The sequence below is a fragment of the Chiloscyllium plagiosum genome, chromosome 21 (genome assembly GCF_004010195.1).
Source record: "Chiloscyllium plagiosum isolate BGI_BamShark_2017 chromosome 21, ASM401019v2, whole genome shotgun sequence".
Classification (NCBI taxonomy): domain Eukaryota; kingdom Metazoa; phylum Chordata; class Chondrichthyes; order Orectolobiformes; family Hemiscylliidae; genus Chiloscyllium; species Chiloscyllium plagiosum.
Window position 1 is genome coordinate 25,961,414 of NC_057730.1, and position 26,230 is coordinate 25,987,643.

At 42.6% G+C, this 26,230-nt stretch overlaps 1 protein-coding gene across 5 annotated transcripts in view; it reads left to right on the forward strand.

The window, feature by feature from the left end:
- Positions 1-26,230, forward strand: part of carhsp1 (calcium regulated heat stable protein 1) — a 111,081-nt gene that overhangs the window by 60,489 nt on the left and 24,362 nt on the right. For 2 of the 5 annotated variants that reach the window (XR_006314783.1, XM_043711592.1), the window contains exon 2: positions 12,825-13,051. Coding sequence is in view for 4 of the 5 variants with exons in the window: in XM_043711592.1 (XP_043567527.1) it covers positions 12,870-13,051 (182 nt within the window). In the remaining variant the exon portion in view is untranslated. Of the gene's footprint in view, positions 1-446; positions 538-9,585; positions 9,701-10,588; positions 10,614-12,824; positions 13,052-26,230 lie in introns of those variants that run through there. The other 3 variants (XM_043711595.1, XM_043711596.1, XM_043711597.1) reach the window with 3 other exon arrangements.

Consider the following 26,230-nt stretch of genomic DNA (forward strand, 5'->3'; position numbering starts at 1 on the left):
CTTCACTCATGCTTTATTACTGTGACTTTACAATATACACCTTTCCGAGAGCATAACATGTGGGTGGGTTGTTGAGTGATGTAACCTGTTGGGATGCTTCTGATATTGAAACTCTGGGGCAGATTCATATCACACCTTACATCTGAGGGCAAGGCTGTCAACACTGGCCTATTCTCCGGCATTTCATCTAATTCTTTTGTAGAGTGATGAACGTGTGAATGCTGTAAGAGGACAATGCCTCAACAGACCCACCTCCCATCATTGACGCAGATAATAATTGCTCTCAACTATTTTCACATCATCTCTTGGTCTGTCAGCTCCGGCAGCAACAGACTAATGTGACTTGGTTCCTGACAGATTATTTGTCTGTGCTTGTTCCTTCATTGTTTTGTCGATCCATGGCAAATAACCATGAGGATGTCACTGTGTGTTACAATGCATTTCCTGTTTCAGGAAAGGGAGGAGAAACTGAGTCATCTTTGGATTCAAAGGTGGTTTGCCTTTCAAAACCCGAATTTAAGTGAGAAAGTGAAGCAGGTAAATGCTGAGTTCATCATGACATTAAATGTTGGAGCCATTACACTACCCCCCGTATTGGCCTTCCATCAATGGTGAGCAGTAGTCTATCAGGCACAGCTGCTTGTTTGGTTTTTCATCCCCAAACTCACTCGATGGAGGGGGATGAATGTGGCTATGAAGAAGGTCTTGCCTCTCAAAACTTTGGTGAGGCCAGACAGGGCTTTGCAATGTCCTGGAACAGTGTGGTAAGTAGTTTTTGTTTGTGACTGGACATGATTCCAAGTGTTATTCCAACTGGGCAAAGTCTCTAGCTACAACCCACAGTTCTTCCCATTTGGGGAAATCCCTCCTGCTTCTTTCAGTGTTCAAGACATTGTGTCAAAATAACTTGTTTAAAAATAGGTTTAAATCACACAAGTATTTTGAATGCTCTGTGCTGTTTATAATAATCTGAAGTCACATGACACCAAGTTATAGTCCAACAGGTTTATTTGAAGTCACGAGCTTTCAGAGTGTAGGCAAAGGAGCTGTGCTCTGAAAGCTTGTGATTTCAAATAAACCTGTTGAACTATAACCTGGTGTCGTGTGACCTCTGACTTCGTTCACTCCAATCCAACGGCAGCACCTCCACGTTATAATAATCTTAATGATGATGGTAACTTTTACCCCCCTCCCCCACCTTTCTTGCTCTGTTAGAAGCATGTCTGCAAAGAGCAGGGCATCAGCTGTGGCTGTGCATGGTATTTGATGTGTTTGTGTAAGAAGGTGGTAGGGTGTTAAGTTGTTATATCTGACACATGCTCTCAGCTGGGCATTTACTTTAGACTTCTGATGAATGCATTAATTACAAATTTTAATTTTGGCAAAATCATTTTTAAAAATTAACAGTATGGGTTGAAGCTTTGCTAAACCAAGGCTAGATGTGTATAGATTGCCCTCTGCCCTTCCCTCTCGAAAGATCTGCATGGAAGAGGTTTCTGAACACATTTTTATAAAGGATGACTTGTTGCATTGACTTCACGAACCACAGGTTATAGTGGGAAATAGGAATTCCAGACTTGCTTAATGGGTGGTGATTGTCAGGTTGGTGTTACAAAACATATTCCTGAAGTAGAGTTGATGGATTCTATACCTAACCTGCTCCATTCCCATTGCCAGCCTGAAGAAAAAAAAATGTTAAAAAATGAGTGATTGCATTTCAAGCCAGTGTAACTGAGGGAACAACATGATGTATGGATTCAAGCACAAAGCAATCTTTTTGGTTAGCTTGCAACATGTAGCCATTTTTTATTTCCTTTATCTCAATTTGTTCCTGTTCTGTCTCCATCATGAGTGTAATACGTATGGCACAACGACAGGTTATAGTCCAACAGGTTTAATTGGAAGCACTAGCTTTCGGAGCGCTGCTCCTTCATCAGGTGGTTGTAGAGGATACAATTGTAAGACACAGAATTTATAGCAAAAGTTTACAGTGTGATGTCGCTGAAATTGTACATTGAAAAATACCTTGATTGTTTAAGTCTCTCATCTGTTAGAATGACCATGATAGTTTCTCTTTCATGTGTAAATCACAAAGCTTTTTTTTAAAGGTTACATTTTCAGGTTAACTCTAACAATTGGTGTCAGTGCAGATAAGATGCCGTGATATTGAAGGTGTTAGCCCCCTGTGTTCCCTGTCTGTGCCATAATGTTTAGACTGATTGTAATCTAAAAAGTGAGTTAACAGAGTCTTCCATGGATTCATGCAGTTTTTGAGCATAGTACAATGTAAACTCTGCAAGTACAAAATCACCCCACAACCGTATGTATGTGTGTGTGTGTGTGTGTGTGTGTGAGAGAGAGAGAGAGAGTGTAAAGTGGTCTAAGTCTGTGAGAGGGTGCATGTGAGAGTGTGAGAGTGTCTGTGTATACGTGTGTGTAAGAGTGTCTGTGTGTGTGTGTGTGTATAGTGCAATGGTGGTCACCTGTAATGTGTCATGAACCCAAGGTCCCGGTTGAGGCCCTCCCTATGGGTACGGAACTTAGCTATCAGCCTCTGCTCGGCCACTTTTAGCTGCTGCCTGTCCCGAAGTTCACCTTGGAGGATGGTCACCCAAAGGTCTAAGGTCGAATGTCCTGGACCACTGAAGAGGGAGGGAACCCTCCTGTCTGTTGTTTGTTATGCGGTGCCCATTCAACCGTTGCTGTAGCCTTTGCTTGGTTTCCCCAATGTACCATGCCTCCGGGCATCCCTGCCTGCAACGTATAAGATAGACAACGTTTGCTGAGTCGCATGAGTACTTGCCATGTACAAGGTGGGAGATGTCCCCATGCATAATGGTGGTATCCATGTCCACACTCTGACACGTCTTGCAGCGCCTACCATGACAGGGTTGTATGGAGTTGTCCTGAGAGCTGGGCAGCTTGCTGCGATCAATGATCTGTTTGAGGTTTGGCGGTTGTTTAAAGGTGAACTGTGGAGGTGTGGGGAAGGTCTTGGCAAGGTGCTCATCCGCATGGATAATGTGTTGCAGGTCGCAAAGAACATGGCATGGTTTTTTTAGCTCCTGGGATCAACTGGACAATGAAGGGTACCCTGTCGGTTGCAGTATGTCTGTCTCCTGAGGAGGTCATTACGGTTCCTTGCTGTGGCACGTCGGAACTGGTGGTCGATGAGTTGGGCATCGTACCCCGTTCTTGTGACGGCATCCTTGAGTACTTCCAGGTGCCCGTCACATTTCTCCTTATTTGAGCAGATCCGGTGTACGCATAGGGCTTGTCCATAGGGGATGGCTGTTTTAATATGTTTTGGGTGGAAGCTGGAGAAGTGTAGCATTGTGAGGTTGTCTGTGGGTTTGCGGTAGAGTGTGGTCCTGATGTGTCCATCCTTGATGGAGCTGCATGTGTCCAAGAATGAGACAGATAGTTGAGAGTAGTCCTTGGTGAGTTCGATGGTGGGATGAAACTTGTTGATGTCACTGTGTAGTTTTATCAGTGACTCCTCGCCATGGGTCCAGAGGAAGAAAATGTCATCAATGTACCTGGTGTGTAGTGTTGGTTGGAGGTCTTGCATAGAGTAGAAGTCTTATTTGAACCTGTGCATGAAGATGTTGGCATATTGGGGTGTGAATTTGGTCCCCATGGCTGTTCCATGTGTCTGGATGAAGAACTGGTTGTCAAAGGTGATCAAGGATAAAACTGATGAGTTGTAGGACGGTGTTTGGAGTTTGGCAGTTATTAGTGTTGAGTACTGAGGCTGTTGTTGCAATGCCATCATTGTGGGGGATGCTGGTGTAGAGTGCTGAAACGTCCATTGTGACGTGGAATGTTCCCGGTTCGACTAGTCCGTGGGTGCTGAGTTTCTGTAAGAATAGATGGTATAACCTTGCAAAATGTTGATATTACAGAGAAGGAAGTGCTGGATGTCTTGAAACGCATAAAGGCGGGTAAATCCCCAGGACCTGATGAGGTGTACCCTAGAACTCTGTGGGAAGCCAGAGAAATGATTGCTGGGCCACTCGCTGAGATATTTGTATCATCGATAGTCACAGGTGAGGTGCCGGAAGACTGGAGGTTGGCTAACGTGGTGCCACTGTTTAAGAAGGGTGGTAAGGACAAGCCAGGGAAGTATAGACCAGTTAGCCTGACGTCGGTGGTGGGCATGTTGTTGAAGGGAATCCTGAGGGACAGGATGTACATGTATTTGGAAAGGCAAGGACTGATTAGGGATAGTCTGCATGGCTTTGTGCGTGAGAAGTCATGTCTCACATACTTGATTGAGTTTTTTGAAGAAATAACAAAGAGGATTGATGAGGGCAGAGCGATAGATGGCGTTCGACAAGGTTCCCCATGGGAGACTGGTTAGCAAGGTTAGATCTCACGAAATACAGGGAGAACTAGCCATTTGGATACAGAACTAGCTCAAAGGTAGAAGACAGAGGGTAGTGGTGGAGGGTTATTTTTCAGACTGGAGGCCTGTGACCAGTGGAGTGCCACAAGGATCGGTGCTGGGCCCTCTACTTTTTGCCATGTATATAAATGATTTGGATGTGAGCATAAGAGGTACAGTTAGTAAGTTTGCAGATGACACAAAATTGGAGGTGTAGTGGAGAGCGAAAAAGGTTACCTCACATTACAACAGGATCTTGATCAGATGGGCCAATGGGCTGAGAAGTGGCAGATAAATGCGAGGTGCTGCATTTTGGGAAAGCAAATCTGAGTAGGACTTATACACATTATGGTAAGGTCCTAGAGAGTGTTGCTGAAGAAAGAGACCTTGGAGTGCAGGTTCATAGCTCCTTGAAAGTGGAGTCGCAGGTAGGTAGGATGGTGAAGAAGGCATTTGGTATGCTTTCCTTTATTGGTCAGAGTACTGAGTACAGGAGTTGGGAGGTCAAGTTGCGGCTGGACAGGACATTGGTTCAGCGTGCAATTCTGGTCTCCTTCCTATCGGAAAGATGTTGTGAAACTTGAAAGGGTTCAGAAAAGATTTACAAGGATGTTGCCAGGGCTGGAGGATTTAAGCTATGGGGAGAGGCTGAACAGGCTGTGTTGTGCTCTCTGGAGCATCTGAGGCTGAGGGGTGACCTTGGAGAGGTTTGTAGAATCATGAGGGGCATGGATGGGATAAATAGACAAAGTCTTTTCCCTGTGGCAGGGGAGTCCAGAACTAGAGGGCATAGGTTTGTGGTGGGAGGGGAAAGGTGTAGAAGGGATCTGGGGGGCGATTCTTTCACATGGAGGATGGTGCGTGTATGGAATGAGCTGCTGGAGGAAGTGGTGGAGGCTGGTACAATTGCAACATTTGACAGGTATTTGGATGGGTATATGAATAGGAAGGGTTTGGAGGGATATGGGCCGGGTGCTAGCAGGTGGGACTAGGTTGGATTGGAATATCTGGTCGGCATGGACGGGTTGGACCGAAGGGTCTGTTTCCATGCTGTACATCTCTATGACTCTATAACATCCGTAGTGTCGTGACAGAAGCTGAGGACCCACCTCTACTGCTCGCCTTTAAATAACCGCCAAATCTCAAACAGATCATTGTTCGTAGCAAACTCCGCTTTCAGAACAACCCCATACAACCCTGTCATGGTAGGCGCTGCAAGACTTGTCAGAGTGTAGACATGGATACCACCATTATGCGTGGGGACATCTCCCACCTTGTACACGGCAGGTACTCATGAGACTCAGCCAACGTTGTCTATCTCATACGCTGCAGGCAAGGATGCCCTGAAGCATGGTACATTGGTGAAACCAAGCAAAGGCTACGGCAACGGATGAATAAGCACTGCACAGTCATCGACAGACAGGAGTGTTCACTCCCAGTTGGAGAACACTTCAGTGGTCCAGGACATTCAACCTTAGACCTTCAGGTGACCATCTTCCAAGACGGACTTCGGGACAGGTAGCAGCGAAAAGTGGCCGAGGAGAGGCTGATAGCTAAGTTCGGCACTCACAGGGAGGGCCTAAACCGGGACCTTGGGTTCATTTCACACTACAGGTGACCACCATTGCAATATACACACAAACAGAGAAACTCCTACGTGCGCGCACACGCACACATGTATGCAGGCACTCTTATACACAGACATGCACACACACTCACACACACTCCCACACTCTCACATGCATCCTCTCACAGTCTTAGACACTTTACACTCACACACACATATATACTCTCTCACAGACACTCTCAACCCCCACACACACACGCATGCTCGCGCGCACATACACCCCCTACAGACACACACACTCCCATACTGTCACATGAATCCTCTCACAGACTTAGACCACTTTTCACTCACACACATACATATATGCACTCTCCCTCACAGACATACTCAAATCTCCACCTCCCAGAGACAGACAGACAGACACACACATACGTACGGTTGTGGGGTGAATTTGTACTTGCAGAGTTTACATTGTACTTTGCTCAAAAACTGCATGAATCCATGTAAGACTCTGTTAACTCACTTTTTAGATTACAATCAGTCTAAACATGATGGCACAGACAGGGAACACAGGGGGCTAACACCTTCAATATCACAGCATCTTATCTGCGCTGACACCAATTGTTAGAGTTAACCTGAAAATGTATCCTTTTAAAAATGTTTTGTGATTTACACATGAAAGAAGTGAAACTATCATGGTCATTCTAACAGATGAGAGACTTAACAAACAATCAAGGTATTTTTCAATGTATAATTTCAGTGACATCACACTGTAAACGTTTGCTGTAAATTCTGTGTCTTACAATTGTATCCTCTACAACCACCTGGTGAAGGAGCGTCGCTCCGAAAGCTAGTGCTACCAATTAAGCCTGTTGGACTATAACCTGGTGTTGTGTGATTTGTAACTTTGTACACCCCAGTCCAACACCGGCATCTCCAAATCAGTAATACACTGCACAGGCTCAGTGGCAAAAGGCTTCCCTGTCAGAAACTATTCCAAATTAAATTTGCAGAATCCTTTCTTTGTGACCTAGCTAATGATAAAACTTCTCTTTCTCACAGAATTTGAAAAGATAAGGAAGACTGTTCAGTTCCAGGAGAATCCTTGAGTGGGCGCTAAAGGAGATTACCAGAATAGTTCCTGCAAATGGTGGATTTTAGTTATTGGGTCAGGTTGGAGATTAAAGAATAGGTGTACAGTTTTTAACAAGGTAGACAAGGATCAAATCTTGGGCAGAGATGGGGAGCGAGTCTGCGCGAGAATGACCTGGAAAATGGCAGGAGCAACCTATGATTTCAAAAGGAAATTAAATGGGAAGGAAATTGACATGCTGGGTTGGGGAGGGAGAGAATGGGAATGTTCGGGAGTAGGACTTGCTGTTGATGTGTGGAGAGCCAGTGTAGGTAGTGTGGGGCAAATGGCCTCCTGTATTGTAAATGCCTCCACCACTGAACGTCAGCAGGAATTTTTGGACTATATGCATTGGTTGGGAATGGGGGGAGTGGTGGCGACGAGAGTTGGAGGAGCGGTTGCACTTGCAATGGGTTAAGGCTCATTTATGATGTCTGATTTAGACTAACAGAGGAATTCACCCAGTTGTGGATGACTGGTACTCCCAAAAAAAACTTGACCTGCTTTGGGATCTGCTTAGAAACTGGAAGAGCTGACATCATAAGCAGAAAGAGAGGTCCAGGGTATCTTCACAAATTGTTAGATTAATTTCTTTGGGAGTTTGCAACCAAGAGGAGTGATCTAATAGTAGCCTTCAAAATTATGAACGATTTGTTAAAATGGCACAGAGAATGAAAGCAAGTAACTAGAGACGATCAAAATAGTCATCAAGAAATCCAGTGGGGAATTCAGAAGAGCTGTCTTTGCTGATAAAGTGTTGAGAATGTGGAACTTGTTATGACATGAAGTTGAAGTTAATAGAATGGATGTATTATTGGGGAAGCAGATCAGCATGGTTTCTGTATGATTATGAAACCTGCAAAAGTCATGGAAATTTCTAAAAGAAGCCCAATTCCTTGAAGAACCACAGACATTTATAAGGACTGGATTAGACTCTACAGAATATGGGAGGATTTGAACCTTTTCTAATGTTTTGCTATTGTCCATTTGTCCCATCCATAATAATTTTCATTTTGCTGCTTGTGTCCAGAGTCCAGTGCAAGTTATATTCGTCTCTTGCCCATTACTATACTCATTTGTTTCTTTGGAGACTACCAGCACAATAGTTGTCGGAAGGGCAACCAGGCAGTCAAGCATGCCCTATGCTCTAGATTGGTTGGTGCTTTGGGCAGGACAGCAGTAATTGGTCGAGTAGTAAGTGCCAGATTTGACGGGCCCTCTTTTCATGCTTGTGACTTGTGAGGAGAGCTGTGTTTGGTGGTGTCAGTCAGAGTTTTGTTGTTATGGATGTGGAAGACTTCATTCATTAGAGCTGGAGCATCATACACAAGGCAAGGCAGAATAGGAACAAGCCCCTAATGGGGGAGCCAATGCCTAAAGTGTAATTTCGAGAACCTTTGATCCAGTCTTTTGAATGAGACTTGTTTACACTAGATGATTATGAAAGCCTGCATGGAAATTTAGCTTTATTTACATATCAACCTGATCTTTTGGGTCCACCTGACAGCAGCTTTCCATGGTTATGACTCAGTATTCACAGGATGAACAGATGAAGTGCACTTCAGAACTTGTCTAAATTTTACTATGTTTGCATACACTTGAAGTTTTTATTTAACTTATTCATTCCTGAGATGTGGATATTGCTGTTTAGGCCAGCATTTTCTTCCTATTCCTATTTGCCCTTGAGAAGGGGTTGATGGCCTGCTTTCTTGTACTATTATAGTCCCTGGGGTGTTGGTACCCTCAAGATGCTGTTGCAAGGGAGTTCCAGTGTTTGATCCAGTGATAGTGAAGGAATGATGATATATATTTCCTAGCTAGGGTGGTCGATGGCTTGGAGGGGAATTGCAGATGGTGGTGTTCTCACTTTTCTGCTGTGCTTGCCCTTTTAGGTGGGGATGGTGGCAGATTTGGAAAGTGCTGTGCAGGAACCTTGCCAAGGTCCTGCAATGCATCTTATAAATAATACACTCTGATGTGTACGTGATTCACTGCATTAATTCAACAAGCCTTGTTCAACAGCACCATCACGACCCACATACTTAACCATTGTAGGAATAGTACCACATGTTGAACTGCTAGTCAGCCACTCATTAAAGAAGGAAGCAAGAGTTGATCTGTCTTTCAAAAGCTCTGAAGGATCACTAGACCTGAAATGTTTCTCCAGCAATTTCTGTTCTTATTTCAGATTGTCATCACCATCATCTTTGTTTGAAAAACTCTGTTTATAAACTTAGTTCAATACAAACACTGGTTTGTTCTTTCTCCTTCCTGATCTTCCTCCCCCATTACTGGAGAAAATCAGCCTTTAAATCCCATCGTCCATTTACTAATTAACCCGATTAAACAAATAACAAACACTGCCAAACTCAGTCAGAGGATTGAGGAAACATAGTTTGTGCCGGGCGTGATTTGTATTTTCAGTTCCTTAATTTTTCGTATGTTGGTTTGGCAAATTTTGAATGAGTTGAGCTGAAAAAGTGAACAAGCACCACCAGTTGGACTTTTCTACGTTATTTGTGTTAATCAGTCAACAGTCAGTAAGTAGCTGACAATTGTACAGACATTTCCAAGGCTATGGGAGCAACATAAAGAACTTCCTGTACGTAACTGAGTAAGTTATGCCAGTATTGAAACTTTTCTAACGGGTTGGTTGCTTGATGGAAAAGTATAGTTTTGCTTAAGGGGACAGTCCCTTCTGAACCATGATGGCATGGACGTCTGTCAAATGGTATGGTGTATGGACAAGGATGATCCAGTCGTGATTCTGAGAGAGACAGAAAGGTAATGACGCCAGAGCAGGAAATGGATGATCACAGTAAAGGGCTGTGTGAGTTCAGCTCTAGGGGAACGCTCTGCTGAGAAACATGGATCAGGATTTTAAAAAGTGGCATTGAATTGAAAAATACAATTGCGTCTAAATGCTGCTGATATTATTGAGAAAATATTACAAACAGTCTGTTGAACAGACTGCATCTATGGAGAATAAGACAGGAGTCACACTTCAATGACCTTCGTTTCACCATCAAAAACAGAAGTTACTGGAAAAGCTCAGAAGGTGTGGCAGCATCTGACAAGAGAAATTAAAGTTACCGTTTTGAGTCCAGGGGCCCTTCCTCAGAATGTTTCACCATTCCTGCCATGCTTTAAATTCTGAAATTCTTGCATTAAACTAACACTGTCTCTCTGTTCTAAACCTACTTTTGACCAAGCTTCTAGCTGCCTCTCTTGATACCATCTTTGCTTAGCAGTCACATTTTGTGTGCTTACGTTGTTTTATTTAAACGTTCAAAGTACTGTATTAATGTCAGCTATTGATTAACCTGGATAAAAATAAGTATGGAATACCGCAGAAGTCTAATTTACCTTTAAACTGTACATGAGGGAGGTGCTATTGAAGGTGATTAGTTGCTGCAGTGAATTCTGTGGATGCTAGAGGACTGGAGCTATGGTACGTCAGTGATTGTAGAGATGGAGAGGCTGCCAGTTGCGTGGATTGTTTAGTTCTGCAGAGTGTCAAGCTTCTTGTATGTTGTTGCCATCCATTATATTTATGTCTTATACTGTTTAAGTAGTGAAAGCTTTCAGGAAAGGGGAAATGACCATTTATCACAGAATATCCAATATCTGTTTTACTCTGGTAACCATGGCGTTTACGTGGTGTGTCCAATTTCCTTTCAAGTCCCTCTATTATTAGTAATATGTCTGGTAATTTTATTAGTTAAATATTTTAAATAGTTGTCCTGTGGTGTGTTTGTGTGTTTTTTTTATTTTCAGGGGATTTTATTAAGAAGGTAGAGGCAGTTACAACATTTAAGAGACATTTGGACAGGTACATGATAGGAAGGGTTCAGAGGGATATGGGCCAAATGCAGGCAGATTGGACTAGTTTACTTTGGGAAACTGAAGTGTTTCCGTGGTGTGTGAGTCTGTAATGAGAGAAGGAGACTGGAGTCACATCGCAGATGCTATTTGTCATTTATCAGCTCCAACCTGGATAATGTCTCTCTGGCTACATGTGGGTGCGAATTGCTTCTTTATCTGAGAACTTATGAATGGATCATCAGTCAGTAGCAAACAGCTGCACCTCTTCTGACCTTGTGTTTGTGTGGAAACTCATTGATGAAGCAACTGGTATGATACCTAGCCTAATATCTGAAGGCATGGTAGTGTACTTAACTCTGACCATGAGGCCAGGATTCAAGTCCCAGCTGATCTGAAGGTGTGTAATAACATCTCTGAACGGGTTGATGAGAGATATTGACCCTGAGGGATTTTTCTGCAGGCATGTCTATGGGGCTGAGATGTCTGTAACCAACTGCAGCTGTCCGTCTTTGCACCAAATATAATTACAGCCATTCCATGATTTTTCCTCAATAGCTTCCTTTATTGGGGTCATTTGGTAATGCATCCAGAAACTGTCTTAGTGTTTTGAAACAAATTTCTATGGCTCAGATCTTCTGTTTGGTTGTACTAAGGTAGTGGTCTAGTCAAGCTGAGTGCTTTTGGCTGAAGTTAAAGAAGCTGGGATTCAGTGCTGCTTGCTGTGTCAATATTTTCCAATCAATGTGTTCTGATGATACTATACATCTCTGGAGCAGGTGGGACTTGAACCCACGCCTGATGCGTCATTCTATCACTTTGCTGCTGATTGGTACTCGGCTGATAAGAGGTAGTTGGCTCGGTTGGATTTCTTTCTGCTTTTTGTAGACAGGAGACCATCGATCCATTGTTTGTACTGTGTCAATTTGTGAACTGTTGGCAGGCAATATTGCCAGTTTTGAAGTATAGTATGGCACTCCAGCCATATCCTTTGCCCTGTCTTAGCCTTACCCTAATGTGTGTAGTGAAACTGGGTATTTAATTGATTCACCATTGTCCTTCCCTGTTGAATAATGAATTAAGTGACCCAAGTTATCCTGATTGGAGATAGGTTTAAGACCAATGGTAATATTCTCATTTTTGTTTGAATTGGAAGACTGAGTGTGTGCTCAGGAAGAGTTGCATTGAAGACAAAGGCCATGTTTCAGGAGAGAGAGGTTACACTGGGCTTGCCTGCTCAAGGTCCTGTGGCACTACTTTTAAGAGCAGCCACAAAGTTGTTTTTGTTAGCATTAAAATTCAACTGACGAACTATTTACCTTTACATTGTGGGATTCTGGTATATGCAAATTAACTGCCATGTTTGCTGCTAACCCAACAGCATTGGACTGCAAAGTAATTCGTTGGTCACGGAACACTGGGGTGAAATAAATTCATGAAAGAATCAATGTGAATATTAACTGGTTCTGCCTTTGAGACTCGCATTGATAATGATCATTAATGCACTGGATTATGTCTAATTACAGTATCAACATCAACTGTAGTCCAGTCTGAGTTTTTTTTAAGCTAGTCATTCAAAGTTCTTGTTTGAATGTATTTTCATTAACAGTATGCCAATAATTTCTGTACTTTTAGTTTTTCCAAACATGAGCTTTCAAAGACTGAAGGCTGTCAGATGATTCCATTTTTCTCTGAGATCAGGCATCCTCTGTGCTGTGTCCATTTTCTCTGATGCTGTTGTTGTTAGCTTGCCATGTTTCAAATGTCAGCTATGCATGCATTTATTTAGGTGATATTTTCAGGGTCCTTGGTGCAGATTTCAAATCCACATACTCTAAAGAAAGACAGCCTGTATATCATTCATTGACCTGTGACGTGTCCTATATACATCGTAACTGTATTTCTTTCCTTTCCAGTTTCCAAACATTTAAGTAAGACCTGCGATCCCTGGTCCTTTGGAAATGGCCTCTCATTCGACATCACCACAGTCTGCTGCACCTTCCCAGTCAGCCCCATTATCACCGTCGTCTGCAGTTCTTCACTCTCCCGAAGATACTAAGATGAGGGAGCGTTCTCCTTCGCCAATGAGGGGGTTCCTTATCCCCAGCCCTTTACCAACCAGGAGGGCCCGGACTAAATCTGCGTAAGTACATATTGTGGAAGTACACAAGGTGGGAAACATGCGGTAAAGATGCACCTTTTCTAAAACTACATAACTCTGCTGCAGTTAAACCTTTTATAAAGGATCAGTCAGCAACCTGGAATTTTTCTTTAGTTGAAGACTGTGTTTGCAGTTACATCTTAATAAAATTTAAATGATTATATCCAAATTCCTGGTGTGAAAAGCTTCTTTAACATTGAGGATTGTATTTATTTATTTATTTATTTATTTTTTGATTAGTGGTCTGATCAGTTATTTTTTGCAGTAGCAAACGTAGAGGGCATTGTTTAATAACACAGCATCCCATTATCGAAATAATACCTGGGAATACAGCTCCCATGGTGGTGATTGGGTCAGTGCATACAGAATTCTTGATTGATCTTAACCAATATAATGCAGTATGTTTTAGCATGATATATGTGGTGTTGCTAGTGGAGATGGAGGAGTTCCTGTTTTGTAACAATTGGCGTGTTATCAACAAAATGCTGTAGGGAATCTGATAGAAGGTTTGGATGACTTGTACAGGAAGATCAGCATGTGCAAGATACAGATAGTAATCTCTAGTGGCATTATTCTTTCTTCTGAATTGAGGCATGCAAGTTGTAAAATGAACTGAACCCGTCCAGTGTATAGCCAGTTTACAATGTAGTATTTTTGAGAATTTGAGTTCTAAAGTGAAGGATTTTAGCTCTTCAGTCCCGTGAAAATTTAACCTTTCTTTTAAAAAGTAATTTTGAATTTTGAATTCAAACTGCAAATAATACAGCTCCGAGGAAGAGTCATATTTGGACTTGAAATGTTAACTCTATTTGTCTCTTCACAAATGCTGTCAATCCCATTAAGTTTCTCCAACACTTGCTGTTTATTTCAGAACTTCAACATCTTTTACTTACAGGAAGTCACATGGTTTCAGTCAAATGATCAACAAGCCACTGGGGCAATGGTTGTTAGGTTGTTTGCTGAGGAGAATGTTACGAGAGAGAAAGAGAGAGAAAAAGAAATTTGCCAAAGCAGAAGGTTGTGGAACTGTCAGAACAAGATTGTTGAAGACATTAGTTTAGGGAACCAATGTTCAGTAGTAAGCCAGCTGAGTTAGCAGTTTCTTTTAAGGGTCCTGTAGATGGACATTTAACTGAAAAAAACAATGTTGAGTGTTCAGAAACATGTCTAAAGAAAACCAGTTACAGCCATTCCAACTGAACTAGAAGCTTTAGCTTGAAGATAAGGATAACTCTTTACTTGAGGCTCTGTAATGTTATTGCTGAGGGAAAAGGGCTATATTTTTCTTTATGATGATTGTCGCATGATCTTTCCTGTGGTTCTTATGAAATTTAAAATTACTTGTATTTATCATTTATGTAATAAACCTTTACATTCTTTGGTTAAAATGACTTGAACAGCCTCTTGTGAATATGTTCAGAGACTGACCTCATTGTAAACAAAAAGAAAAATAAAATCTATGCTCAATCCAGCCAGTTTCCCCTCTGGATCTGATTTACCCAGTCTTGCTGTCAGCTGGCATCATAACACTCATCACCAAGTACAGGAAATGCATGATAACATCGGTGGTACATAAACTGGTTTTAACAATGTGTTCTGCTTTGTAAAGAGACATTCATGTTATAAATTTCAGATATCAGGAACTTCAAAATCCTCATCCATTAGATTTTGAGGAGAATTATGTGCTTAAGCCAGTGAGAGTTATACAAATGAAGAAATCTGCCCCATGAAAATTGAACAAATATTTTTGAAGCAGATGCAAAGAGAAGACCTTGGAATTTCTGAGAATGACAGTTTCTGCCGTAGGCTGTGATTCGCCATCTGCTTCCTTTGGTTTATGTAAGATGATGTGGTAAATCAAATCCGTAGGATTTGGGGTGAGGTTCATGTTGGCTGATGGTTAGAAGAGACTGACTCTTATTGGTTATTGGATCTTTTTGGAAGCTGTTTTCTGGGTTGGTGCTAAATTAAGTCAGACTAGGAAATGGAATGCTTTGGTTATTGTTGGATGGGGAAAAACAATTATGAAGAAAACGTAGCAATGTAATAAAAATTGTGATTATTTAGCAACAGGCACAGCTTTCTGAACGTGTAGAGGTGTAGTGTTTACACTCCAAGGTCCATTTCAAAAAGTGCACCAGTAATGCCTGACTCTTTGTAGGGTACGTGGAACATTCCTTGTTTCAGTTTGACTCAGATCCCTCTCCACAGCTCTTTTCTTTGGCATGTTGATGCAATCATTGGTGCTCCTTCCCTTCAGTTGGAATTGGAAAGAAATATCAATTTTGTTTCCAGTTCCCATCTTTCCCTCACCTTCCCCTTGTCCATCACCTCCCTTTCCTGGGGCATGAATGGGATAAATAGACAAAGTCCTTTTCCTGGAGTGGGAGATTACAGAACTAGAGGGCTAGAGTTTAGGGTGAGAGGGGAAAAATTTAAAAGGGACCTAAGGGGCAACTTTTTCATATAGAGAGTGGTGCGTGTATGGAATGAGCTGCCAGAGGAACTGGTGGAGGCTGGTACAATTACAGCATTTAAAAGGCATCTGGATGGGCATATGAATAGGAAGGGTTTAGAGGAATATGCACCAAGTGCTGACAAATGGGACTAGATTAGGTTAAGATATCTGGTTGGAATGAATGAATTGGACTGAAGGGGCTGTTTCTGTGCTGTACACCTCTCCAACTCTCTATGGTATCTCTGTTTCAGTTTCTGGGGCTGGGCTGCCCACTGATATCCATTGCAGGGGGTCCTTAGTTTTACTAATGGAGCAGGTTGCTGGCAACAGTGGAGCAACTACTGTTGCTTGCAACATGTCTGTGCAACACTTGCCCAATTACCTCTTCCTTTCTCATTATTCAAGGCCCCATTCACCTTCCAGGTGAAGCAGTGACTTCACTCAATCTTGTCTTGTATTCGCTGCTCACAAAGTGATCTCCTCTATGCTGGGGAGACGAAACACAAACTGGGTGACAGTTTTACTTAACACCTACGTTCTGTCTGTTTTAAAAAAAAAGTCACTCAAAGCTTCCAGTTGCTTGCCACTTGAGCACGCCACCATGTTACCATATCAGCGTTTCTGTCTCAGGCCTGCTACAGTGATCCAGCTCAATACAAGCTGGAAGAACAATCCCCTCCTCTTTTGCATAGGTATCTTACAGCCTTCAGGACTCAACACTGAGTTTAACAATTTCAGAACGTGAACACCTCCCTCCATATCAGTTATCTAACCCCATGCCCCCACTCCCTGCCCTGTGAATGGGTTGCTCTCAGCACGGCCAACCCATTTTCAAGTAGGAGAAAGTGAGGTCTGCAAATGCTGGAGATCAGAGCTGAAAATGTGTTGCTGGAAAAGCGCAGCAGGTCAGGCAGCATCCAGGGTACAGGAGAATCGACGTTTCGGGCATAAGCCCTTCCTGAAGAAGGGCTTATGCCCGAAACGTCGATTCTCCTGTTCCCTGGATGCTGCCTGACCTGCTGCGCTTTTCCAGCAACACATTTTCAGACTCCATTGTAACGTCTTCCCTGAATTCCTATCAACAATCCCTTTGTCTGCTTGCCTTTTCTTCATATCTCTCCTGTCTCTCGATCATAGCAATTTCTGTTTTTGTTAATTTCAGACATCCAGCATCCACAGTCCCTTGTTTTACTTCATAAGGAATGATTGGCAGAATCAATATACAACTTCAATGCAACAACATTAGATAAGCTGACAGGCAGTTCATTGTCTAGAAACAGCAGCAGCAAAATCAGTTGTAAAAATCTTGGACTTTACAGCATCGAGGAGGTAATTTGGTTCTACTGCTAGAGCATCCCAAACTAATTCCAATTCCTGCTCCGTTCTTGTATCTTAGTTATCCTCTTCACCTCACTGTCCAGCCTCGCGAAGCGCAGTTTCCCCAGTGAATGATGTCTTACTAGTAACCCCCATAAGCTTTTCATCATTTTTTCTGACATGCATGGGTGCGGGAGGAGGCAGGTAGATGAGAATTTTAGAAGTGTGGAGATCAACCTTTTGGACTGCTTTTTCATTGCAGTTTGTGGGGTTAACCTGGATTCCGAAGATGATGGCAAATTGACATCTGTGGAATAGGCTGATTTGCTGGAAATGTCTGCAAAACATTGTAAGATATTATTCTGGGAACATGGTGTTAAAATTCAGTTCCAGGGGTTTAGAGCAGGCAGTAGTGTATTGGCCAATGGTTACTTACCCTGCCTGATGTCCCTGTCCTTTGGGCATGTGTGAATTGGGGAAGGTGTTGTGTTTCACTGCTGCCTGCTGTGTCCTCAAAAGGAGAAGACAGAGGGTGGTGATGGAATGTTGTTTTTCAAACTGGAGGTCTGTGACCAGTGGAGTGCCACAAGGATCATTGCTGGGTCCATTACTTTTCATCATTTACATAAATGATTTGGATGTGACCATAAGAGGTATAGTTAGTAGGTTTGCAGATGACACCAGAATTGGAGGTGTAGTGGACAATGAAGAAGGTTACCTCAGGTCAGATGGGGCAATGGGCTGAGAGATGTCAGATGGAGTTTAATTTAAACAAATGCGAGGTGCTGCATTTTTTGGAAAGCAAGTCTTAGCAGAACTTATACACTTAATGGTAAGGTCCTAGACAAAGAGACCTTGGAGTGCAGGTTCATAGCTCCTTGAAAGTGGAGTCGTAGGTAGATAGGAGAGTGAAGGCGGCGTTTGGTATGCTTTCCTTTATTGGTCAGAGCACTGAGTATAGGGTTTGGAAGGTCATTTTGTGGCTGTACAGGACATTGGTTAGGCCATTTTTGGAATTTTGCATGCAATTCCAGACTCCTTCCTATATTTGTTGTGAAACTTGAAAGGGTTCAGAAAAGATTTAGAAGGATGTTGCCAGGGTTGGAGGATTTGAGCTGTAGAGAGAGGTTAAATAGGCTGGGGCTGTTTTCCCTGGAGCGTCGAAGGCTGAGGGGTGACCTCATAGAAGCTTATACAATCATGAGGGGCATGGATAGGATAAACAGACAAAGTCTTTTCCCTGGGGTGGGGGAGTACAGAACGAGAGGACAGACGTTTATGGTGAGAGGGGCAATATATAAAAGGGACCTAAGAGGCAACATTTTCACGCAGAGGATGGTACACGTATGGAATGAGCTGCCAGAGGAAGGCTGGTACAATTGCAATATTCAAAAGGCATCTGGATGGGTACATGAATAGGAAGGGCTTAAAGGGATATGGGCCAAGTGCTGGCAAATGGGACTAGATTAGTTTGGGATATCTGGTCGGTAAGGGTCTGTTTCTGTGCTGTACTTCTCTCTGACTCTATGAATCCTACTGATTTTGTACTGATAGGAATAGTCACAAAATCAATATAATCTTGAATGAAGACAACACTTCAAACCTGTTTGATTTTATCCTTTCACAAAAATAACATATCCACCACAAAATTTCATCTGTACATTGACAATGTAGTGCTCTACAAGAAGATAGACAGAGAGATGGAGAGCGAGAGAGAGAGAGGGAGTTAGAGTAAGCGAGCGAGCATGTGAGAGAGTCTGGAAGAGAGCATGAGTGTGTGTGTGTGAGTGGCCCTGCAGCAGGTCACAGAGTCATAGAGATGTACAGCACGGAAAGAGACTTTTCAGTCCAACTTGTCCATGCCGACCAGATATCCCAAACCAATCTAGTCCCACCTGCTAGCACCCAGCCCATATCCCTCCAAACCCTTCCTATTCTTTTAAATGCCTTTTAAATGCTGCAATTGTACCAGCCTCCACCACTTTCTCTGGCAACTCATTCCATACACGTACCACCCTCTGCGTGAAAAGGTTTCCCATTCGGTCTCTTTTATATCTTTCCACTCTCACCCTAAACCTATGCCCTCTAGTTCTGGACTCCCCCACCCCAGGAAAAAGACCGTTTATTTATCCTTTCCATGCCCCTCATGATTTTATAAACCTCTATAAAGGTCACCCTTCAGCCTCCAATGCTCCAGGGAAAATAGCCCCAGCCCATTCAACTTCTCCCTATAGCTCAAATCCTCCAACCTTGGCAACATCCTTGTAAATCTTTTCTGAACCCTTTCAAGTTTCACAACATCCTTCCTATTGGAAGGATGTAAGTGCTGATGTAAAATTATCTGTCTCTTACTGGTTTTCATTCTTTAAAAACAGTTGAGTTTATCCATCTTCTAAAATGGCAAAACAATCTTTTGTGAACAAAGACATCAATTCTGTACATGAAACGCACGGTCTGTTCTAGTTGTCAAGAGAGCTAATTTGAGGTTCCTTTTGTGTGTTATTTATTTAAATTCAATATTAGACGTGCTAATTAAATTACTACTGCTTTTGTTTTTTACACCACTGGTCTTGTTTCCTTTGAAATTACCAGCTCTTGAATTGCAGACACAAACTCTGCAATCAATATCTTGCTCAAGTGACCGCTATTCATGCAGCAGTATAGACTGTAATTGTTCAGCTATTTAATCATAGGAAATATCACTTTGTCTTCTCCCATCTGGTTGATGTGTCTATGCTTTCCCCTCAGGGATGTTCAATATAAATGGGGAATGGCAAATTTTGATACCAGGCCAATTTTCTTCCCCTCGCCTTTATTTACAGGGCAAAGAGGTGCATTTTAGCAGTTCTCCTGATTTATAAGTTTGATTACGAAATGAAATTCGTAAAGAAAACATTCTGACAGAAAAATTCCTGAATAAAATAAAATTTTATGTGCCCTTAAAAACTGCTTGAAAATAATTTGTTAACAGTAAGCTATACTCTCTTAAAACAGTCACTTGTCTTAGGCAGTAATCAGCATAACAGAGAGACAAAACGGTTAGAGTTTCTCCCTGTTGAAGAAACTGACAGTGTAATTGATGACTCATTTAATTCATCTAAATCCTTTCTTTAATAAAAGTGTAAGCTAGTGCCAAAACATTACAGAATGACATTGATGACGTAGAGAGGGCACAAAGAAGCTTGGTAAATAGCAGCATCGCTTCTAAAAGGAAGCGATGGTCTGAAGGTTATGTGCAGATTGTGCTAATTTTCCTTTCTAGTCTGTGGCTTGGAGAAACCTTAGTGAGATTTGAGCTTCCAGGTATTTTGGCTTGTGCTGTAAAATGTGATTCTTGTATTTCTAAGAAATTTGAGGAGTTCCTTTGTTACAAAGCTTAAGAGCAATCAATTGGTTTGCTTCAAATCCAATTTGTCAAAACTAGACAAGTCCACTCCATATCCATCCTTGGCTCTCATCCATTTAACATTTGGCATCATATAAAGACACAGGATTAAGTTTCTTACATACATTGAAGATCCCACTCCTGACAGTCATATCTTAATGGGTGGCACGGTGGTACAGTGGTTAGCACTGCTGCCTCACAGTGCCAGGGTCCTGGGTTCAACTCCCGCCTCAGGCGACTGACTGTATTGAGTTTGCACATTCTCCCTGTGTCTGCGTGGGTTTCCTCCGGGTGCTCCGGTTTCCTCCCACAGTCCAAAAATGTGCAGGTTAGATTAATTGGCCATGCTAAATTGCCTGTAGTGTTAGGTGTAGGGGAATGCATCTGGGTGGGTCGGTGTGGACTTGTTGGGCCAAAGGGCCTGTTTCCACACTGTAAGTAATCTAATCTAATATCCAGCCATATTACAATTATAATTATGATACTGCTGTGAGGAAGAGCAGGCAGGTGTGAATTCTTCTCGACAGCTGGCAAGGAAATGATGGACTGAGTGCCCTCCTTTGTGTTGTCACTATCCAATGATTCTGTACCTTTACCACTTGTTCCATTTGCTTGTCTGATATCAAGGCTTGGTCCAGATACAGTTTCCTTCAAGTAAATGTTTGGTAGGTGAAGCCATCACAAACTCTACTTTTTCTCCCTATTCTGTGCTTGACCCCAGTTATTGACTGTGGGTTGAAACAGGCAGTTCATGACCTGTTGGCATTCTATTTGAATGTGAACTGTGCTGAGCTCCTAATCTAAATATTCTCACTCACAAGCACTACCAACTTGCAATGCTAACATCTGTTTCTAGCGCAACCTCCTCCTGTGTGTTCCTTCAACTGTCATTCATTTCTTAGCTCCTCTAGTTCAGTGCTGTCCTCCCATGTTCTGTGAATTTCAGGTTATTCAAAATCTGCTCTATGTCTCCTGTGTTGTACCACTCATCAGAATTTTGACAGAGAGGTAACACCTGTTCCGACCAGTCCTGACGAACCTATCCTAACAGTCACTGCACGAGAGGTCAGATCAGTATTCCTTCATGTGAATCCAAGGAAAGCGACATGACCAGACGGAGTACCAGGCCGTGCACTCAGAGCATGCGCAGATCAACTGGCAGAGGTCTTAGAGTCATAGAGAGTCATAGAGATCTACAGCATGGAAACAGACCCTTCCGTCCAACCTATCCATGCCGACCAGATATCCCAACTCAATCTAGTCCCACCTGCCAGCACCCGGCCCATATCCCTCCAAACCTTTCCTATTCATATACCTATCCAAATGCCTCTTAAATGTTGCAATTGTACTAGCCTTCACCACATCCTCTAGCAGCTCATTCCATACACGTACCATCCTCTGTGTGAAAACGTTGCCCCTTAGGTCTCTTTTATATCTTTCCCCTCTCTCCCTAAACCTATGCTCTCTAGTTCTGGACTCCCATCCTTGTAAATCTTTTCTGAACCCTTTCAAGTTTCACAACATCTTTCTGATGGGAAGGAGACCAGAATTGCACGCAATATTCCAACAGTGGCCTAACCAATGTCCTGTACAGCCGCAACATGACCTCCCAACTCCTGTACTCAATACTCTTGACCAATAAAGGAAAGCATACCAAATGCCTTCTTTACTATCCTTCTCAGACATCTTCAAACTCTTCCCATTGTTCAAAGTTTGGGAGAAGATTTGTAGCTCGGGTGCTCGTTTTTGTGGTTCTGTTCGCCGAGCTGGGAATTTGTGTTGCAGATGTTTCGTCTCCTGTCTAGGTGACATCCTCAGTGCTTGGGAGCCTCCTGTGAAGCGCTTCTGTGATGTTTCCCATTGTTCCTGCCTGTTTCAAGAAGGCTCATGCAACATGTCTCAATGGCTACTGTCCAGTGGCCCTAATTTTGATGGTCATGAAGCGCTTTGAAAGGCTGGTCATAGCAATAATCAACTCCAGCCTCCCCACTACTCTTGACCCACTCCAATTTACCTGTCGGACCAACTGATCCACATCACTTGCCCTTCACTCCTCCACATGTTGACACCAAGAACAGCTACATAAGAATCCTACTCATTGACTACAGTTCAGCCTTCAACACTACTATCCCCTCGAGACTGATTACTAAACTTAGTGATCTCAGACTAAGCCCCACTCTCTGCAACTGGATCCTCAGTTTGCTGACCCACAGGCCACAATCGGTGAAGATTGGGAACAATATTTCATCCTCACTAACAATCAACACTGGAGACCCCAGGGGTGCATACTCAGCCCCCTACTGTACTCACTGTATACCCATGACTGCGTTGCCAAATACCAGACTAATGTCATTTACAAATTCGCTGATGACACCACCATAGTTGGTCGAATCTCAGATGGCGATGAAACAGACTGCAGTTGGGAAGTGAAAGACCTGGAAAAATGGTGCACTGAGAACAAACTAGCTCTCAAATCTGGCAAAATCAAGGAACTCATTATTGACTTTCAGCAGGATGTTACTCATGCCCCCCTACAAATTAACAGCACAGAGATGGAACGAGTGGAAAGGTCATCCACAACAAGCTTTATTGGATTCTTCATGTGGATGCACTGGTTACAAAGGCCTAACAACGTCTCTTTCTCAGGCAGCTGAGGAAATTTGGCATGACCGCGAATATCCTTGCCAACTTTTGTTTGTGCATCATTGAGAGCATTCTGTCTGGATGTATCACTACCTGGTATGGCAACTGTACTATTTAAGATCAGAGACAGTTACAGAGAGTGGTGAACTCGGCCCGGACAATCACATAGGCCAACCTCCCAACTATAGAATCCATCTACCAGGGTCACTGTCAAGGAAAGACCACCAGCATTCTCCACGATCCATCCCACTCTGGCAATATTTTTCTACAACCTCTGCCTTTGGGGAGAAGGTACAGAAGTCTGAACACATGCACCTGCTGGTTTCAAAACAGTTTCTACCCAACTGTTAGAGTACTGAATGGACTCAGAAACTCTTTAACATTCGCCTGTCCCTGTGTTTTTGTTTTTGCTGCAGTTTACCTATTATTTGCCTATCTATGCTAGTTAATTATGTGATCTGCCTGTATTGCTCGCAAGACAGAGCTTTTCAATGTACCACAGTACATCTGACAATAAATTCAATTCAATTCAATTCAATTCAATTCAATCACATCATCCTCATTCCTTAACACCACCTATTTAAAATTCTCAAGCTCGTGGTTAAACCTGTAATGCCTTATCCTCCTCTAACCCTATAGCAGCTTCTAGACCTACAGTGCCCTACCGTGTTTCCCCTACTCAAGAGTTTTCTTGAGTGAAAGAAAGAGGAATTATATTACCTACTAACTTGAAGAAAATAGTAAAACATCACATTTAACACATATTCGCGTGCACACTAAGTTAAAAGAAGGGGAGAGAAGTATTAGGGGAGGCAATGGCCTAGTGGTATTATCGTTGGACTATTAATCTAGTGAGCCAGGTTTGAATACTGCCATGGCCGATGGTGGAATTTGAATCCAGTAAAGATATGGAATGAAGAGTCTAATGATGACCATGAATCCATTGTCCATTATTGGATAAAACCCATTTGGTTCACTGATGCCCTTAAGGGAAGAAAACTGTCATCCTTACCTAGTCTGGTCGACATGTGACTCCAGACCCACAGCAATATGATTGACTCTGAATTGCCCTCTGGGCAGTTTGGGTGGACAATAAATGCTGGTCTAGCCAACGCACTATCACTGAACCAAAAAATATTTTCCAATGAACCTGTGCAAGATGTTATTTCACACCTCAGGAGCAGGGTTAGACCTGAACCCAGGTCTCCTTGCTCAGACTACATGAGCCATCCCCTGAATTCCTATTGATATTTCTATATCCGTCTCTTCAGAGATGTTATTACACACGTCTGGAACAGGTGGGACTTGAACCCAGGCCACCTGGCTCAGAGATGGGGGCTCTACCACGGCATTCCTATGTCTAAGCAATGACAAACACCAGCACCTGACATGTTGTAATCCTTGCCCACTTTGTCCCCAAACTGGCCATCAGTGAGCAAAGTACTTCTGAATAAATTCCTTTGATAGTACTGTCAACTCTTCTTTCAGTCACTTTGCTGAACTATGAGTGGTAATTGGGCAAATGAGATTTTTCCTTTTTGTGGGCAGCATCATGAAACAGATGCAGATTGCAAAGCCTTGCTCTGATTTGCTGGTCATGCAACTGCAGTGATTGTAATGAGGTGAGTCAGATGGACTTAATAGAATATGAGTTTCCTGATTGGGGCTGTTAATTTGATCTAATCAGAGAGCCCGGGCTGACAGGTAAGAACAGGAGTGTCAGACATCCTGTTCACTCTAAGGGGACTTGGATCAGTGTGAGGACTCTCCACTTGTAAATATGGGGTGACTTGTGATGAGATTCTGGCCTCTGGATTGATTTCAGGAATCACGTGACTTTATTGATAGGAGTGCATACAACCAAATTAGAAAAACTGCGTTGTAGCTTCATCAGGGTGACACTTCATTTTCAGCTATGCCTGCTGCTGCTGCTGGAAGCATTTCTATGCTGTCATTGAACCAGAATTAACTTGATTTGTGATGGAGGACTGAGGTATGTAATGGGTGTGATTGTAATGAATTGCATTTTTGCAGTTGCCTATGATGAGTTAAATGAGCTCGTCATCTGCCCCAACACACCACTGTTGACACTATATGAAGATAAGTTGTGAACTGCACGTGAATTGCTGGTCACTTCTATCCAACACCAACATGGCCAGATTACTTGTGTGACAATTGGATGGGGGATGACAAAGATAGCAAGGTTACTCCCTCGCATTATTTATCTCCCTACCTGCTCCATGGCAATTTGGCAACAATGACTTTTCGACTCTGCCAGCTCAGTTAGTGGTCATATTGCCAGCTACTTAACACTTTTTTTCAAGTGGTGTTCATCATGGAGCACTGACCCATCACCGATCAGATAGTCACTCTTCCTGTTACTGGAACAGCTCTGCACTTGGTTCCAGGTAGCCCTGAGAATGACTTTGCAAGGTTGACCAGGCGGTGGGTTGCCTTTGAGTCTGAATCCGATGCCCAGGTCTGAGCCCTTTTATTGTAGAGATTCGATAACAGTGAAGTTTCCTTCGAGGAATGTCAATAGTTTGGTTGTAGAACCCAATATGTACTTGGATAGTATTTGCTAACCTGGTTTGTGGAGCATAAACAGTCTAACACATATAGACTTTTTTTTTAACCCATCAGCATGTTTTCAGATGTTGGAGGCTTAATTAGAAATAATGTTGTAATTGAGTTAGTGAGGAGCTTTTTAGGATTATCATTTCCCATAACTACAGGCACACAATCCTTTATCTGAAGTCCTTGGAGCCAGTTTTTTGGAATTTGGAATTTTTCAAATTTCAGAATAAATGACGTTTTCAGTGAAATAAAAAAAAAACTTACCAAACAGCAGACCCATGTGTGAACAGTACAAGCATTGAGGCCTGCCAATGCTGTGCCATGTCACATCTTAGTGGAGGTGGGTCACCTGTTCACATGCCAAACAACCTTGTTATACAGAAAAATACTTCACAAACGAAACTTCGGATTTTGGAGGTTTTCAGACTTCAGAATTTCGGATAAAGGATTGTATACCTGTGCTTAGAATAAAGCAAAGCTAAACTATAAACATAACTCAAAATAATAATAATTTATGTAAATTGTTGAGTTTTGGATCTACGTTTTGATCTATTTTGGGAATGTTTATGATTTGTGTGCTTTTCTGAGGGAAACTTCTGAAATTAATTGCGAGAGTAGCAAAGTTTACACTTTTGCATTTGATCCTTCAACTGAGTTGTAGAAGTTAAATTGCTTGGGTTGGTTTGTTATTTGCGTGGTAGCCATCTTTTAGTGTAGTGTAACTGGCGTTTCGGCTGGTCATGCAAATCTTTAATATTAAACCCTGTTTAAGAACATGTTA